Genomic DNA, 15,007 nt, shown 5'->3' with positions numbered 1-15,007 from the left:
AGAAGACTCTCCTATCACTAAGGAGGTATTAAAAAAAAAATAATAATAACTTCTGGCCTGGCGCAGTGGGTCATGCCTGTAATCCCAGCACTTTGGGAGGACAAGGCAAGTGGATAACAAGGTCAGGAGTTTGAGACCAGATTGACCAACATGGTGAAACCCCATTTTTACTAAAAATACAACAATTAGCTGGGTGCAGGGGTGTGTGTCTGCAATCCCAGCTACTCGGGAGACTGAGAATCACTTGAACTCAGGAGGCAGAGGTTCTGGTGATCTGAGATCACACCACTGCACTGCAGCCTGGGCAACAGAGCAAGACTGTCTCAAAGAAAAATTTTTTTTCTTTAATACAGTAGTAGCATTTCCATGTAATCTCAAAACTCTCTAGCTTATTTTTTTTAATTTAATTTCTTTTTTGTTTTTGAGACAGAGTTTCACTCTTGTTGCCCAGGCTTAAGTGCAATGGTGCAATCTTGGCTCACTGAAACCTCCACCTCCAGGGTTCATGCAATTCTCCTGCCTCAGCCTCCTGAGTAGCTGGGATTATAGGCACCTGCCACAACACCTGGCTAATTTTTGTATTTTTTTTAATTGCATTTTAGGTTTTGGGGTACATGTGAAGAACATGAAATATTGTTGCAAAGGTACACACGTGGCAGTGTGATTTGCTGCCTTCCTCCCCTTCACCTATATCTGGCATTTCTCCCCATGCTATCTCTCCCCAACTCCCCGCTCCCCCGCTGTCCCTCCCCTAGTTCCCCCCAACAGACCCCAGTGTGTAGTGCTCCCCTCCCTGTGCCCATGTGTTCTCACTGTTCAACATCCGCCTATGAGTGAGAACATGCAGTGTTTGATTTTCTGCTCGTGTCAGTTTGCTGAGAATGATGGTTTCCAGGTTCATCCATGTCCCTACAAAGGACACGAACTCATCGTTTTTTATGGCTGCATAATATTCCAAGGTGTATATGTGCCACATTTTTCCCGTGTCCAGTCTATCATCGATGAGCATTTGGGTTGGTTCCAAGCCTTTGCTATTGTAAACAGTGCTGCAATGAACATTCGTGTGCGTGTGTCCTCATAAAAGAACGATTTATAATCCTCTGGATATATACCCAGTAATGGGACTGCTGGGTCAAATGGAACTTCTATTTCTAGGTCCTTCAGGAATTGCCACACTGTCTTTCACAATGGTTGAACTAATTACACTCCCACCAACAGTGTACAAGTGTTCATATTTCTCCACATCCTCTCCAGCATCTGTTGTCTCCAGATTTTTTAATGATTGCCATTCTAACTGGCGTGAGATGATATCTCAATGTAGTTTTGATATGCATTTCTCTAATAACCAGTGATGATGAGCATTTTTTCACGTTTGTTGGCCTCATGTATGTCTTCTTTTGTAAAGTGTCTGTTCATATCCTTCGCCCACTTTTGAATGGGCTTATTTTTTTCTTGTAAATCTGTTTTAGTTCTTTGTAAATTCTGGATATCAGCCCTTTGTCAGATGGGTAAACTGCAAACATTTTTTCCCATTCTGTTGGTTGCCAATTCACTCTAATGACTGTTTCTTTTGCCGTGCAGAAGCTGTGGAGTTTGATTAGGTCCCATTTGTCTATTTTGGCTTTTGTTGCCAATGCTTTTGGTGTTTTGGTCATGAAGTCCTTGCCTACGCCTGTGTCCTGAATGGTTTTGCCTAGATTTTCTTCTAGGGTTTTTATGGTGTTAGGTCTTATGTTGAAGTCTTTAATCCATCTGGAGTTAATTTTAGTCTAAGGTGTCAGGAAGGGTCTATTAGGTTAGCTTGTTCCAGGTCTGAGTTCAAGTCCTGGATATCCTTGTTAATTTTCTGTCTGGTTGATCTGTCTAATATTGACAATGGGATGTTAAAGTCTCCCACTATTATTGTGTGGGAGTCTAAGTCTCTTGTAAGTCATTAAGAACTTGCCTTATGTATCTGGGTGCTCCTGTATTGAGTGTGTATATATTTAGGATCATTAGCTCTTCTTGTTGCATTGATCCTTTTACCATTATGTAATGTCCTTCTTTGTCTCTTTTGATCTTTGTTGCTTTAAAGTCTCTTTTATCAGAGATGAGAATTGCAACTCCTGCTTTTTTTTGCTCTCCATTTGCTTGGTAAATCTTCCTCCATCCCTTTATTTTGAGCCTTTGTGTATCCTTGCATGTGAGATGGGTTTCCTGGATACAGCACACCCATGGGTTTTGGCTTTTTATCCAATTTGCCAGTCTGTGTCTTTTGATTGGGGCATTTAGTCCATTTACATTTAGTAAATATTACAATTAATATTGTTATGTGTGAATTTGATACTGCCATTTTGATGCTAGCTGGCTGTTTTGCCCGTTAGTTGATGCAGATTCTTCATTGTGTTGACGCTCTTTACCATTTGGTATGTTTTTGGAGTGGCTGGTACTGGTTGTTCTTATCTATGTTTAGTGCCTCTTTAAGGAGCTCTTGTAAAGCAGGCCCGGTGGTGATGAAATCTCTGAGTACTTGCTTATTCGTAAAGGATTTTATTTTTCCTTCACTTATGAAGCTTAGTTTGGCTGAATATGAAATTCTGGGTTGAAAGTTCTTTTCTTTAAGGATGTTGAATATTGGCCCCCACTCTCTTCTGGCTTGTAGGGTTTCTGCTGAGAGATCTGCTGTGAGTCTGATGGGCTTCCCTTTGTGGGTAACCCAGCCTTTGTCTCTGGCTGCCCTTAGCATTTTCTCCTTCATTTCAACCCTGGTGAATCTGATGATTATGTGCCTTTGGGTTGCTCTTCTTGAGGAATATCTTTGTGGTGTTCTCTGTATTTCCTGTACGTGAATATTGGCCTGCCTTGCTAGGTTGGGGAAGTTTTCCTCGATAATATCCTGAAGAGTATTTTCCAGCTTGGATTCATTCTCTTCGTCACAATCAGGTACACCTATCAAATGTAGATTAGGTCTTTTCACATGGTCCCACATTTCTTGGAGGCTTTGTTCATTCCTTTTTATCCTTTTTTCTCTAATCTTGCGTTGTCGTTTTATTTCATTGAGTTGATCTTCGACCTCTGATATCCTTTCTTCTGCTTGGTCAATTTGGCTGTTGAAACTTGTGCATGCTTCGAGAAGTTCTCGTGTTGTGTTTTTCAGCTCCATCAGTTCACTTATATTCCTCTCTAAGTTGTCCATTCTCATTAGCATTTTGTCAAATCTTTTTTCAATGTTCTTAGTTTCTTTGCATTGGGTTAGAACATGTTTTTTTTAGCTCACAAAAGTTTCCTATTACTCACCTTCTGAAGCCTGATTCTGTCATTTCATCACACTCATTCTCTATCCAGCCTTGTTCCCTTGCTGGTGAGGAGTTATGATTGATTGTAGGAGGAGAGGTGTTCTGGTTTCGGGTGTTTTCATCTTTTTTGTGCTGGTTTCTTCCCATCTTTGTGGATTTATCCACCTGTCGTCTTTGTACTTGCTGACTTTCAGAGTGGACGTCCAGTTTGTTGATGATGAAGTTATTTCTGTTTCTTAATTTTCCTTCTAATAGTCTGGCCCCTCTGCTGTAGGACTGCTGAGGTCTACTCCAGGCCCTGCTTGCCTGGGGATCACCTGCAGCAACTGCAGAACAGTAAGGGTTGCTATCAGTTTCTTCTTCTGCTATCTTTGCCCCGGAAGGATACCTGCCAAATGTGAGTCTAATCTCTCCTTTATGAGGTGACTCTGGATATACGCGGGTCAGAGAGCTGCTTGAGGAGACAGTCTGTCCTTTATAGGAGCTCAAGTGCTGAGCTGTGAGCTCCGTTGTTCATTCAGAGCTGCTGGGCAGGTACGTTTAGGTCTTGCTGCAGCAGAACTCATAAACTCCTTTTTTTCCCCCAGGTGCTCTGTCCCAGGGAGTTAGGGCTTTATTTATGAGTTTCCGTTGTACTGCTGCCTTTTTATCAGGGCTGCCCTGCACAGCAAGGAGGCAGCCTAGTCACTGTCTGGCTGCAGAGGCTTTGCTGAGCTGCTGTGGGCTCCGCCCAGCTGCCGTGTGAACTTCCCTGTAGTCCTGTTTATATGGCTGTAGTCAGAACTGCCTCAGCAATGGTGGCTCACCTCTGTAATGGCACACTCTCTGTAATGGCAGGTTGTGCCTCGGCAGCAGCGGGTTGCTTCGGCAACGGCGGGCTGCCTCAGCAATGGTGGACTACCTCCATAGTGGTGGAGTGCCTCAGTATGGCGGACGCCCCTCCTCCACAGAGTTGGACCATCCCGGGTTCAGCTGTGCTTGCTGCGAAACTCTCAACCCAGAGCATTTCCAATTGCTGTTTTTTTTTTTGTGGGGGTGGGACCAGCTGAGCCTGATCACCTGGCTCCCTGCCTCAGAGCCTTTTTTTTTTTAATTGAACGGTTGACTCTCTCCCAGGTGTTCCAGTCGCCTGTTGAAAAGGCGCCGGGATCTGTGTGATTTCCCCTGCGGTGACTCACTACGCTGGCTGAAACAGCGGCGCTGAGATTTGTGGTGCTTTTTTTGCCTGGGAATCTCCTGACCTGGCTCCCTGTTTCAGTCCCCTTTTTAATCAGATGAATGGGCAACTCTGCCTACTGGGGGCTCCAATCGCCAGCTAAAAGGGCACCCAGACCAGTGTATTTTGTATGGAGAACCGCCGCACTGGGGTGCCGGCAAAGCAGCCGCGCCGGCCTAAACAGCCGGGCTGGCGACCCATGGGGCTCCTCCGCCTGGGAATCTCCTGGTCAGTGGGCAACAAAAATCCATCTGGAAATGCGGCGTCCACTTGCCCTCTGTGCTTTCACTGGGAGCTGCAATCCTGAGCTATTCCTAATTGGCCATCTTCTAATTTTTGTATTTTTAGTGGAGATAGGGTTTCACCATGTTGGCCAGGCTGGTCTTGAACTCCCAACCTCAGGTGATCTGCCCGCATCAGCCTCCCAACGTGCCAGGATTAAAAGTGTGAGACATCACGCCAGGCCCCTAGCTTACTTTTTTTTTTTCTTAACATCTCCTTGAATTATCTAGCTCACTTTTTTTCTCTTACTACCATGATTACATTCACTGTAGAAAATTTGACAAGCCGAGAAATTACAAAAAGCAGAAAATAAAACTTTATATTCTTTTTTTTTTGAGACGGAGTTTCACTCTTGTTTCCCAGGCTGGAGTGCAATGGCACAATCTCGACTCACTGCAACCTCTGCTTCCCAGGTTCAAGCAATTCTCCTGCCTCAGCCTCCCGAGTAGCTGGATTACAGGCATGCGCCACAATGCCTGGCTAATTTTGTATTTTTAGTAGAGATAGGGTTTCTCCATCTTGGTCAGGCTGGTCTTGAACTCCTGACGTCAGATGATTCGCACACCTCGGCCTCCCAAAGTGCTGGGATTACAGGCATGAGCCACAGCACCTGGCCAAAATTTCATATTATCTTACCACACATCAATCCATTAATACTTTTTGGTGCATTTTCTTCCAGTCCTTTCCTATGGCTATGACATACTTTATGTGAACCTATATTCTAACTTTTTTGGTTAACATTATAATGTATGTAAACCATGTATCATTATAAAGCTTTTCATAAACTTAACTTTAATGGCTGTATAAAATTCCATTAGAAGCAGTATCTTAGACTTGCTTTTAATTGATGACATACTGCCCCCATTTGTGATTTTTCAGGTATTGTAAGTACAAAGTAGGCTTTATACAACCTATATCTAAAGCTGACAGAAGTTCCAGAAAAACTAACATAAGGCCCAGAATACTGTCTGGTTGTTTGACACAGCAGTAATAGCTGTGACCCAGATAGTGCCTCAAAGATGTTGACGTTAATCCTCTGCATACTTACTGCAAATCTGCTGAGGATGTAAGCTCCAGCTCCAACTCCAATTCCAATGATACTTTTCAGGCTGTGAATGACACATAAGGACAACTGACAGAGTCAACTTCATTTGGAGGCAGCACTGCTTAACTGAAAGTATACAAACCTGGGTTGAAATCCTGGCTCTGATATTTATTAGATGTGAGAATTTGGGCAAGTTTTTTTCTTTCCTCTAACTATCTGAGCTTCAGTTCATTATCTGTAAAGCAAGGATCCCAGACAGGTGTGGTGGCTCACACCTAAATCCCAGCACTTTGGGAGGCCAAGGCAGGTGGATCACAAGGTCTGGAGATCGAGACCATCATGGCCAACATGGTGAAACCCCATCTCTACTAAAATACAAAAAATCAGCCAGGTGTGGTGAGGCATGCCAGTAGTCCCAGCTATTCGGGAGGCTAAGGCAGGGGAATCACTTGAACTTGGGAGGCAGAGGTTGCAGTGAGCCGAGATCACGCCACTGATCTCAAGCCTGGTGACAGAGTGAGAATCTGCCTTCAAAAAACAAACAAAAAAAGAAAAAAACCAAGAAGAATCCCACCACCTACTTTCAAGTTGGTTTTAATGGTTAAATAAAATATAACTGAGGCCAGGCATCGTGGCTCATGCCTGTAATCCCAGGACTTCAGGACGCCATGGCGGGCGGATCACTGAAGGTCAGGAATTTGGGACCAGCCTAGCCAATGTGGTGAAACCCCATCTCTACTAAAAATACAAAAAAAAAAAAAAAAATTAGCCAGGTATGGTGGCCTGCGCCTGTAATCCCAGCTAAACAAGAGGCTGAGGCAGGAGAATTGTTTGAACCTGGGAGTCAAAGGTTGCAGTGAGCCAAGATCATGCCATTGCACTCCAGCCTAGGCAGCAGAGTAAGACTCTCTCTCAAAACAAAATAAAACAAAACTATATATATATATATACACACACACATACATACATATGTGACTGAAACCTGAGTTATTCTTGGCAGCTTACTGTCAGTATCCAACCCATCAGCAAGTCAGTGGAGAATATATCCATCTATCTACTAGTATCTACTTCAATCATCCCCCAACAGCATCTAGTACTATGCTATTATTATCTCTTGCCCAGACTATTGTTAATAGTTTAACTGTTCTCCCTGCTTTCTCTTACTCCTCTCCAAACCATTCGCTTCACAGTGAGATGAACCCTTTTAAAAATTTTTAAATAGCTTTATTTTTATTTTTTAGATACAGGGTGTCACTGTTACTCAGGCTGAAGTACAATGGTGGGAACACAGCTCACCGTAGCCTCAAACTCCTGGTGTTAAGTGATCTTCCTGCCACTGGGCCCAGCTCAAGTAGCTTTTTATAATCTTCTAGGTTTCAGCGTATGTGCCACCTTCCTAAAGGAGAATTCCCTAATTAGCCTTACTGAGGTAGATTCCACCCTTATTCTCTATCACAACACCCCCACTGACTTATAGAACTTAATTATTTGTCTGCTTACTTGTTACCCCACTAAGCTCTAGGAGGAGAGTGACTACTGTTTTGCTAACCATCGTATCCTCTGAAACAGACACTAAAGAATTCACCATAGAAAGTCAATACAAACTGCATGGAAGACTGCAGAATGAACCTACCTTAAGTGGGTAAGAACAGGAGGCAGCATTTCAGCCAGCTCATCCATTGTGGGGTACTGATACCTGAAATCCAGAAGCATATCTCCTGAATTAGAAAGCACTCACAATTTCCAGTTACGACAACAGCTGGAAAGGTACGGAAGGCTTAGATAAAAGGCCAAGTGTGGTGCCTCATGCCTGTAATCCCAGTACTTTGGGAGACCAAGGCGGACGGATCACTTGAGGTTGGGAGTTCGAGACCAGCCTGACCAACATAGGGAAACTCCATCTCTACTATAAATACAAAATTAGCTAGGTGTGGTGGTGCATGCCTGTAATCCCAGCTACTTGGGAGGCTGAGGCAGGAGAATTGCTTGAACCCAGAAAGCAGAGGTTGCAGTAAGCCAAGATCGCACTACTGCACTCCAGCCTCGGCAACAAGAATGAAACTCTGTCTCAAAAAAAAAAAAAAAGAAGTTTTAAATAAAAGCATTTCCTTTTACCAAAGGCTCAAAGGAGGTGATGTGGTACCTGAAAATGATTGTGGTACATTGTGTAACTCTCTACAACTGCCATACTAAAGAAAAAATAAAAGAATCCAGTTTCTATATCCTAATGAGCAGCCCTTGAGACCAGAGGGTGCCACATGAAAAGAACTAGTAATATGGTTCTCTCTTAGGGTATTTCCAAACCTCTAATAATCTCTTCAGTTGGAGTCGGCTCAGTAAACCTCCAGTAGTAAGAGCCAACTCAGGAAGTGGCTCTTGGTCTACTGCTTATATTTAGGCAACTAAATGCAAAAATAAACATAGCTTTTCTAGGTATAGGCATACAGTTAGGAATCCTTAGCATGAATGCTTATTTGTTTCACTTAGGCATAAAATAACAGTTATTTTTTAAAATTTATTATTATTATTTTTTGAGACGGGTCTTGCTCTGCTGCCAGGCAGGAATGCAGTGACGTTGATATCAGCTCACTGCAACCTCCACCTCCCGGGTTCAAGCAATTCTCCTGCCTCAGCCTCCTGAGTAGCTGGGATTACAAGCACATGCCACCAAGCCCAGCTAATTTTTATATTTTTAGTAGAGATAGGGTATCACCAGGATGGTCTTGATCTCCTGACCCTGTGATCCGCCAGCTTCAGCCTTCCAAAATGCTGGGATTACAAGCGTGAGCCACCGCACCCGGCCAGATTTATTATTATTAATAATTCCAGGCTGGAGAGCAGTGGTGCATTCATAGCTCACTGTAACACTGAACTCCTGGGCTCAAGCTATCCTCCTGCCTCAGTATCCAGAGTAGTAGCTAGGACTACAGGTGCATGCCACCATGCCTGGCTAATTTTTTGATTTTTTGCAGAGATGGAGTCTTGCTATGTTGCTAGGACTGGTCTTGGACTCCTGGCCTCAGGTGATCCTCCTTTCTCGGCCTAACAAAGTGCTAGAACTATAGGTGTGAGCCACTGTGTCTGGCATGGTTATTTTATTAATTGTTTTTGAATTTCATTCATAATATGAACCATCTGATCCCAAGATGTTTGAGCAAGCCCAGATCAGAAATCCTAGAAACGTATTAAGCAGCTGTGAGCGTTGGTTCATGCCTGTAAATCCCAGCACTTTGGGAGGCTAAGGCAGGCAGATTGCTCGAGCCCAGGAGATTGAGAACACCCTGGGCAACAGGGCAAAAGTCTGTCTCTACAAAAAATACAAAACTTAGCCAGGCGTGTTGGCACATACTTGTAGGGAGGCTGACATGGGAGGATCACTTGAGCCCAGGAGGTTGAGCCCATGCAGTGAGCCATGATCACGCTACTGTACTCTAGCCTGCGAAACAGAGCAATACCCTATCTCAAAAAAAAAAAAAAAAAAAAAGGGATTAGAGAATTGAAGATGGAATTGATCGTAAGACAACGACTTATATATGAGGCAGGATCTGTTCAACATCTCACAGGGAAGTCAGCCTGCCTCTGCCTGAACACTTAAGGGATGGTGCGCTGTGGAACTATTTGTGCACAAAATAGAAAAAAGGAACTGGATCCAAATCTTGTTGGATATAAACTGACCAATGGCCAATTTGCATTTCAAAGGTAGAAGAGCACAGATTCTGGCAACAGACTGTCTGGGGTCAAATCTTAGCTCTGCTACTTATGTGTTATGTAATGTTAGCCACATTACTTAATTTTTCTGGGCCTCAGTTTCCTCACTTATAAAATGGGAATTATAGTAAATTTATCCCATAGGGTTGTGAGAAGTAAATGGGTTAACAAATGTAAAGCATTTAAAGCAGTGTCTGGAACATGGTTTGAATATTATTTAAGTATTAGCTATTATTTGTCTGCAATTGTCTATTTCCCAGCAGTCACTGGCCAAAGGCAGCTCTGGAGATGAGTGAAAGGAGGGGAAGAATTAGCATTCCACAGAGTGTGCTCTCACTCTACCTAAGGTCTTCTCAATAAGCACACCGTCCAGGGAACAAACAGGTATGGAACCTGTAACTCTGCCCTGCAAAGCAGACACAGGAGGAAGCTGAGTGCCAAAGCTAATCAATTAGCCCACACCTCTTTCTGCCAGGACAGCCTCTAAGAATAAATAGTTACACAGATAGTCAAATTTCCATTACTCGATTGAGAGTTAAGGATGGGGAGATGCTCGCAGGAAAGCTCAGAGGGATGTGAGTTTGGGCCTAGGTAGTTGGGAGTTTCGAGGAAGGACACAAAAATGACAGTTTTTTGTTTTCTTGTTTTGTTTTTGTAGACAGGGTCTTCACCCAGGCACTGCAGCCTCAATCTCCTGGGGCCAAGTGATCCTCCCACCACAGCCTCCCAAGTAGATGGGACCACAGGTGAATGCCGCCATGCCTGGCTCGCTAATTTTTAAATTTTTGGTAGAGACAAGGTCTTCCTGTTATCCAGGCTGGTCTTGAACTCCGGGGCTCAAGCAATCATCCTGCCTTGGCCTCCCAAAGTGCTCGGATTATAGGTGTGAGTGACCATGCCTTGCTAAAAAATGACAGATTTCAAATAGATGAGGAAGGGAACAGATAAAGACAGTGAGAAGTAGGTGTTCCAGACACGCCTTGAGATTACAGGAAAGCAGGCACCTGCTATGGAGAGTCATTCCTGGACATGGGAAAACATACAGTTTCCCCCAAAAGACTATACATTACAGTCCTCTCAGCCCAAGGAGAGAAAATATGAGGATGGTTGGTTGATAAGCATAACCTATAGACTGTAATAAAACCAAAGGGAAGCACACACCACTTCTCCCATTGGAGCTCAGCCAGTTGCTCTTCTGAGTGCATGTCTCCCAGAGGATGTTTTCGTGGTCTTACCCTGTGGGGAAAGAGGGTGCACCTTCCTGCTGGCCTGGAGCATCCACATGACAGACAGCAAAGTGTTGGGTGATCTCTTGCATATCCTCAAAGTTAAAGAATGCATTGAAACAGGATTTATCTATAAGAGTAAAAATACTCATAAGTCACAGGCTCTCCATTTCTCCCCAGTTTTCCTCTACTCAGTTAATGCTTATCATTGCCTTCTTTCACTACTTTTTAATCACCATTCCACCAAAGCAAGGTATCTGAACAATCTGTCTGATTCAAGCTGCCCTAGGGCTGAATAGAAGACATCTCAGCCACTGTGGCACATCTCAGGCGCTGTGGCTGACACCTGTAATCCCAGCACTTTGGGAGACTGAGACAGGCAGATCACCTGAGGTCAGGAGTTCAAGACCAGCCTGACCAACACAGAGAAAGCCCATCTTGTAACAAACTATAGAAATGATCCCTGAAAGTATAGTCTTACCCCATCTCTACTAAAAATACAAAAATAGCTGGGTGTGGTGGCATACGCCTGTAATTCCAGCTACTGAGGCAGGAGAATCTCTTGAACCCAGGAGGTTGAGGTTGTGGTGAGCCAAGATCGTGCCATCGCACTCCAGCCTGAGCAAAAAGAGTGAAACACCATCTCAAAAAAAAAAAAGGCATCTCATATGGAGATACATACTGAAAACAATTCTCAATTCTAAACAATGTCTGCAAAGTAGAAACTACTTTGTTAATGTTTGGTGGTTTCCAATTACTGCAGAAAATAATCTTACACCCAGAATGCTGTCATTTCTCATGCACATTATTCTTCTATCACACAAACAGACACTGATTATACCCCAACAGCACAGGTAGAGTGAATGCCCTGAGCTGCTCACATTCACCACATGGGAGTTTGTCTCTTGGCAAAATGGCCAGGTGCAGGAAGGGGCTGCGGCTTATACAAAGGACACCTTTGTATACCTGCTTAAATCACTTCTCATGCTAAGGCAGCTACAAAAGCTTTAACACTCAACTGCAGCCTCAAATGCAGGCCATCTATGAAAGCACATGTATGCAGACTCTGTGTGTCTATGGCTGGAGCCAGAATCTTACACTACCATCTAGAAAAGTCTACTTAAAGTCACTGGTGACAAGCTCTAGCAAGAATTCTTTTACTAATTCATTGAAGAGCTCACAACAAAGTTAAGTTCCAACTCTGAATTTTTTTTTTTTTTTTTTGAGACGGAGTTTCGCTCTTGTTACCCAGGCTGGAGTGCAATGGCGCGATCTCGGCTCACCGCAACCTCCGCCTCCTGGATTCAGGCAATTCTCCTGCCTCAGCCTCCTGAGTAGCTGGGATTACAGGCACGCGCCACCATGCCCAGCTAATTTTTTGTATTTTTAGTAGAGACGGGGTTTCACCGTGTTGACCAGGATGGTCTTGATCTTTTGACCTCGTGATCCACCCGCCTCGGCCTCCCAAAGTGCTGGGATTATAGGCGTGAGCCACCGCGCCTGGCCTCCAACTCTGAATTTTCTAATTTGAAACATAAAAAAAACAAAGTACAGGCTTGAAAACATGGATTTCAGTTATACTTTCTTAATCAATTCATTGTATAATCTTCAATCCTTCAACAAACATGACAGCAAGGTATGACTCCAGTAGCCCCAAAACACATTCCCCTGCACACTTCCCAGGAACTTTATACCATTAACAAATGTAGGAACAAGGAGAGAAGGTTACCACAGAGAGGGGAAAACCTCTGCTCTATTAGAATATCATTGTCATTTGTTTTTTAATATACAAAGATTAAGTATGATAAGAAGGGAAGGTGTAAAATAAAATACATACGGTTGAGGCCAATGTCATGATATGTCAGTATAACTGGTCTGTTTCCTTTGGGTAAGCCTCTTATAGTGACATGGACCACACCATGAGTTGTTTCTATGTCATGTTCCTGTAACAAGAGAATAAAAGATCTCAGAAAAAGCAGAATGAACTTCCCAGGTTGTAAAAGTTTCACAATACCTGCTTTACCACCATTTCCCACTAGCTTGGGTAGGACACATTTATAAACTACATGTGGCTGGGCACGGTGGCCCACACCTGTAATCCCATCACTTTGGGAGGCCGAGGGGGGCGAATCACTTGAGGTCAGGACTTGGAGATCAGCCTGGCCAAAGTGGTGAAACCTTGTCTTTATTAAACATACAAAACCAGCCAGGCGTGGTGGCACATGTACATAATCCCAGCTACTCCAGGGGCTGAGGCTGGAGAATCACTTGAACCCAGGAGGCAGTGGTTTCAGTGAGCCAAGATCGTACTACTGCACTCCAGCCCAGTGACAGAGCGAGACTTCATCTCAAAAAATAAAAATAAAATAAAATAAATGAATACCAGAGAGATGCTATAGCATACATAATAGTCCTACTTTCCAATTCTTCCAGAAAAATAAATAAATAGGGAGCAAAACACACCTTGTTATCTCCAAAGCTCACTTATGAGCCCAGGGATCTGTTGAGAATACATTCACAATTGGCTATGGAAAAGAAATCAGCAAATTGGGTAAGGAGCCGCATAGGACTTGAGGGGAAAAAAGAAAATGGAAGATATAAAGAAGTTGCTGGGTAAAAATTCAGAAGCTTCAGAGCTTCTGAACACATGTTCAGCTAATTTATAATTAATTTCAGTAGATAATTTCACTAGATACCTATGGGTATATCTGCCTAGGATCTCTTCTTTCCTGAGAGCTGCCCTTCTGCAACATCCACACGTTACAGGGGTGGGTCTTGGCTTCCATGTTTGTAGAACATAATCTTATGGCCACAGCTTACTGGAGTCAGGGAGGCATCTGGCCCATGGTGGGATGGCATCTTTCCCTAGGTATTTGTAATTGGAACTAAGAGATTCCAACTTCAGCTTAGTTCTTCTCTTGAAAAGAGGAAATCAACTTGGGAGCTTTTAGTAGGCATTTCCACTACTCTTAATTTCTAGCTGTGTGTGCTTGTAAGTTCTGAGACATCCGTGGATTGTCTCTGGTTTAAGCTATATTGGGTGATTTTGTACCCTATACTTCTAAAAGATCTTAACCAAGCCAGTGAGTTAAGGATGTAGCCAGAGCAAAGCTCAGGAACTGAATAAAGCCGACAAAGGATGTACCGAGCTGCTGAGAGTAAATGCCACACTAAGAGTGGTTGGGTGGAAAAAAAAGGGACTGCAGAAAAGTTAACTGAGATTTATTCTAGTTGTACTCAAGTTTTATATTTCTCAAAAATAAAAAAACTACTACACCTAGCCTACTGAATTTCTGCTGATGAAGCTGCCTATTATCTATCTCAGAAGGTCTTATATTAGGTAAGACAAGAATAACTGTCAATGAGAATCCCAAAAACGGCAAAGGGCTTTCAGTTTAATTTCTTATCTAATAATGAACTTCATCAGAGCTTTGTTATCTTCTCTGATATGGGCCACAGAGCAACGACTTGGACTAATTGGACATCAGGAGATCTCAAATTACAGGCCCTAGGCTGGAGCTGATAGCCATTCCTATCAAATCAATCCAGGTGTGACTCACTATTTCTGTTATTCTCTATTACTACTACCTCCTAGTCAAGTCTATTCAAAGCCTTGAAAAATGAACAAAAGAAATGTAGACTATAATCAGGTACCATGAACTGGCTATGAAATAAAGTATAGGCCAGGTGCTGTGGCTCATACCTGTAATCCCAGCACTTTGGGAGGCCGAGGTGGGCAGATCACTTAAGGCAAGTACTTCAAGACTACCCTGGCCAACATGGTGAAACCCTGTCTCTACAAAAATTAGCCAGGCATGATGGTGGGTGCCTGTAATCCCAGCTACTCAGGAGGCTGAGGCAGAAGAATCACTTGAACCCGGGAGGTGGAGGCTGCAATGAGCTGAGATAGTACCACTGCTCTCTAGCCTGGGCGACAGAGCGAGACTCCATCTCAAAAAAAAAAAAAAAAAATAAACCAAAACAAGAAAAAAAGAAAGAATAAGGTTTGGATAGGAGGAAGATAAATTACTTTCCATTTCTGTATTTCTCTTACAACAACGTTAGACTTACTAAATGACCCACTTCCCGACCTTGGTTCATTCATTAAATATCTATTGAATGCCACTCCATACCAGATGTACTGAGCTGGGAATAAAACAGTAAACCTGAGTGGACGCGGGGTCGCGCGCGCGCGGAACGGGCAGAAGGAAGCGCGCCACTCCTAAGCGTGCGCCCCGTGGGGCCGGCCGCAACT

General features: G+C 43.5%; 1 protein-coding gene across 2 annotated transcripts in view; it reads right to left on the bottom strand.

Moving 5' to 3' along the window:
- Positions 1–15,007, bottom strand: part of NDRG3 (NDRG family member 3) — a 56,970-nt gene that overhangs the window by 26,512 nt on the left and 15,451 nt on the right. For both annotated transcript variants that reach the window (XM_032295028.1, XM_032295030.1), the window contains exons 2-5: positions 12,590–12,695; positions 10,762–10,882; positions 7,452–7,514; positions 5,822–5,882 (exon numbers count right to left, since the gene is read on the bottom strand). In XM_032295028.1, the coding sequence (XP_032150919.1) occupies positions 5,822–5,882; positions 7,452–7,514; positions 10,762–10,844 (207 nt within the window). In that variant the 5' untranslated portion in view covers positions 10,845–10,882; positions 12,590–12,695. The remainder of the gene's footprint in view (positions 1–5,821; positions 5,883–7,451; positions 7,515–10,761; positions 10,883–12,589; positions 12,696–15,007) is intronic.

The sequence above is a fragment of the Sapajus apella genome, unplaced genomic scaffold (genome assembly GCF_009761245.1).
Source record: "Sapajus apella isolate SASKATOON/1434 unplaced genomic scaffold, GSC_monkey_1.0 scaffold33, whole genome shotgun sequence".
In the NCBI taxonomy this organism is placed as follows: domain Eukaryota; kingdom Metazoa; phylum Chordata; class Mammalia; order Primates; family Cebidae; genus Sapajus; species Sapajus apella.
Note: the sequence above shows the minus strand (reverse complement) of the source record. Positions and strands in the feature narration are given on the sequence as shown.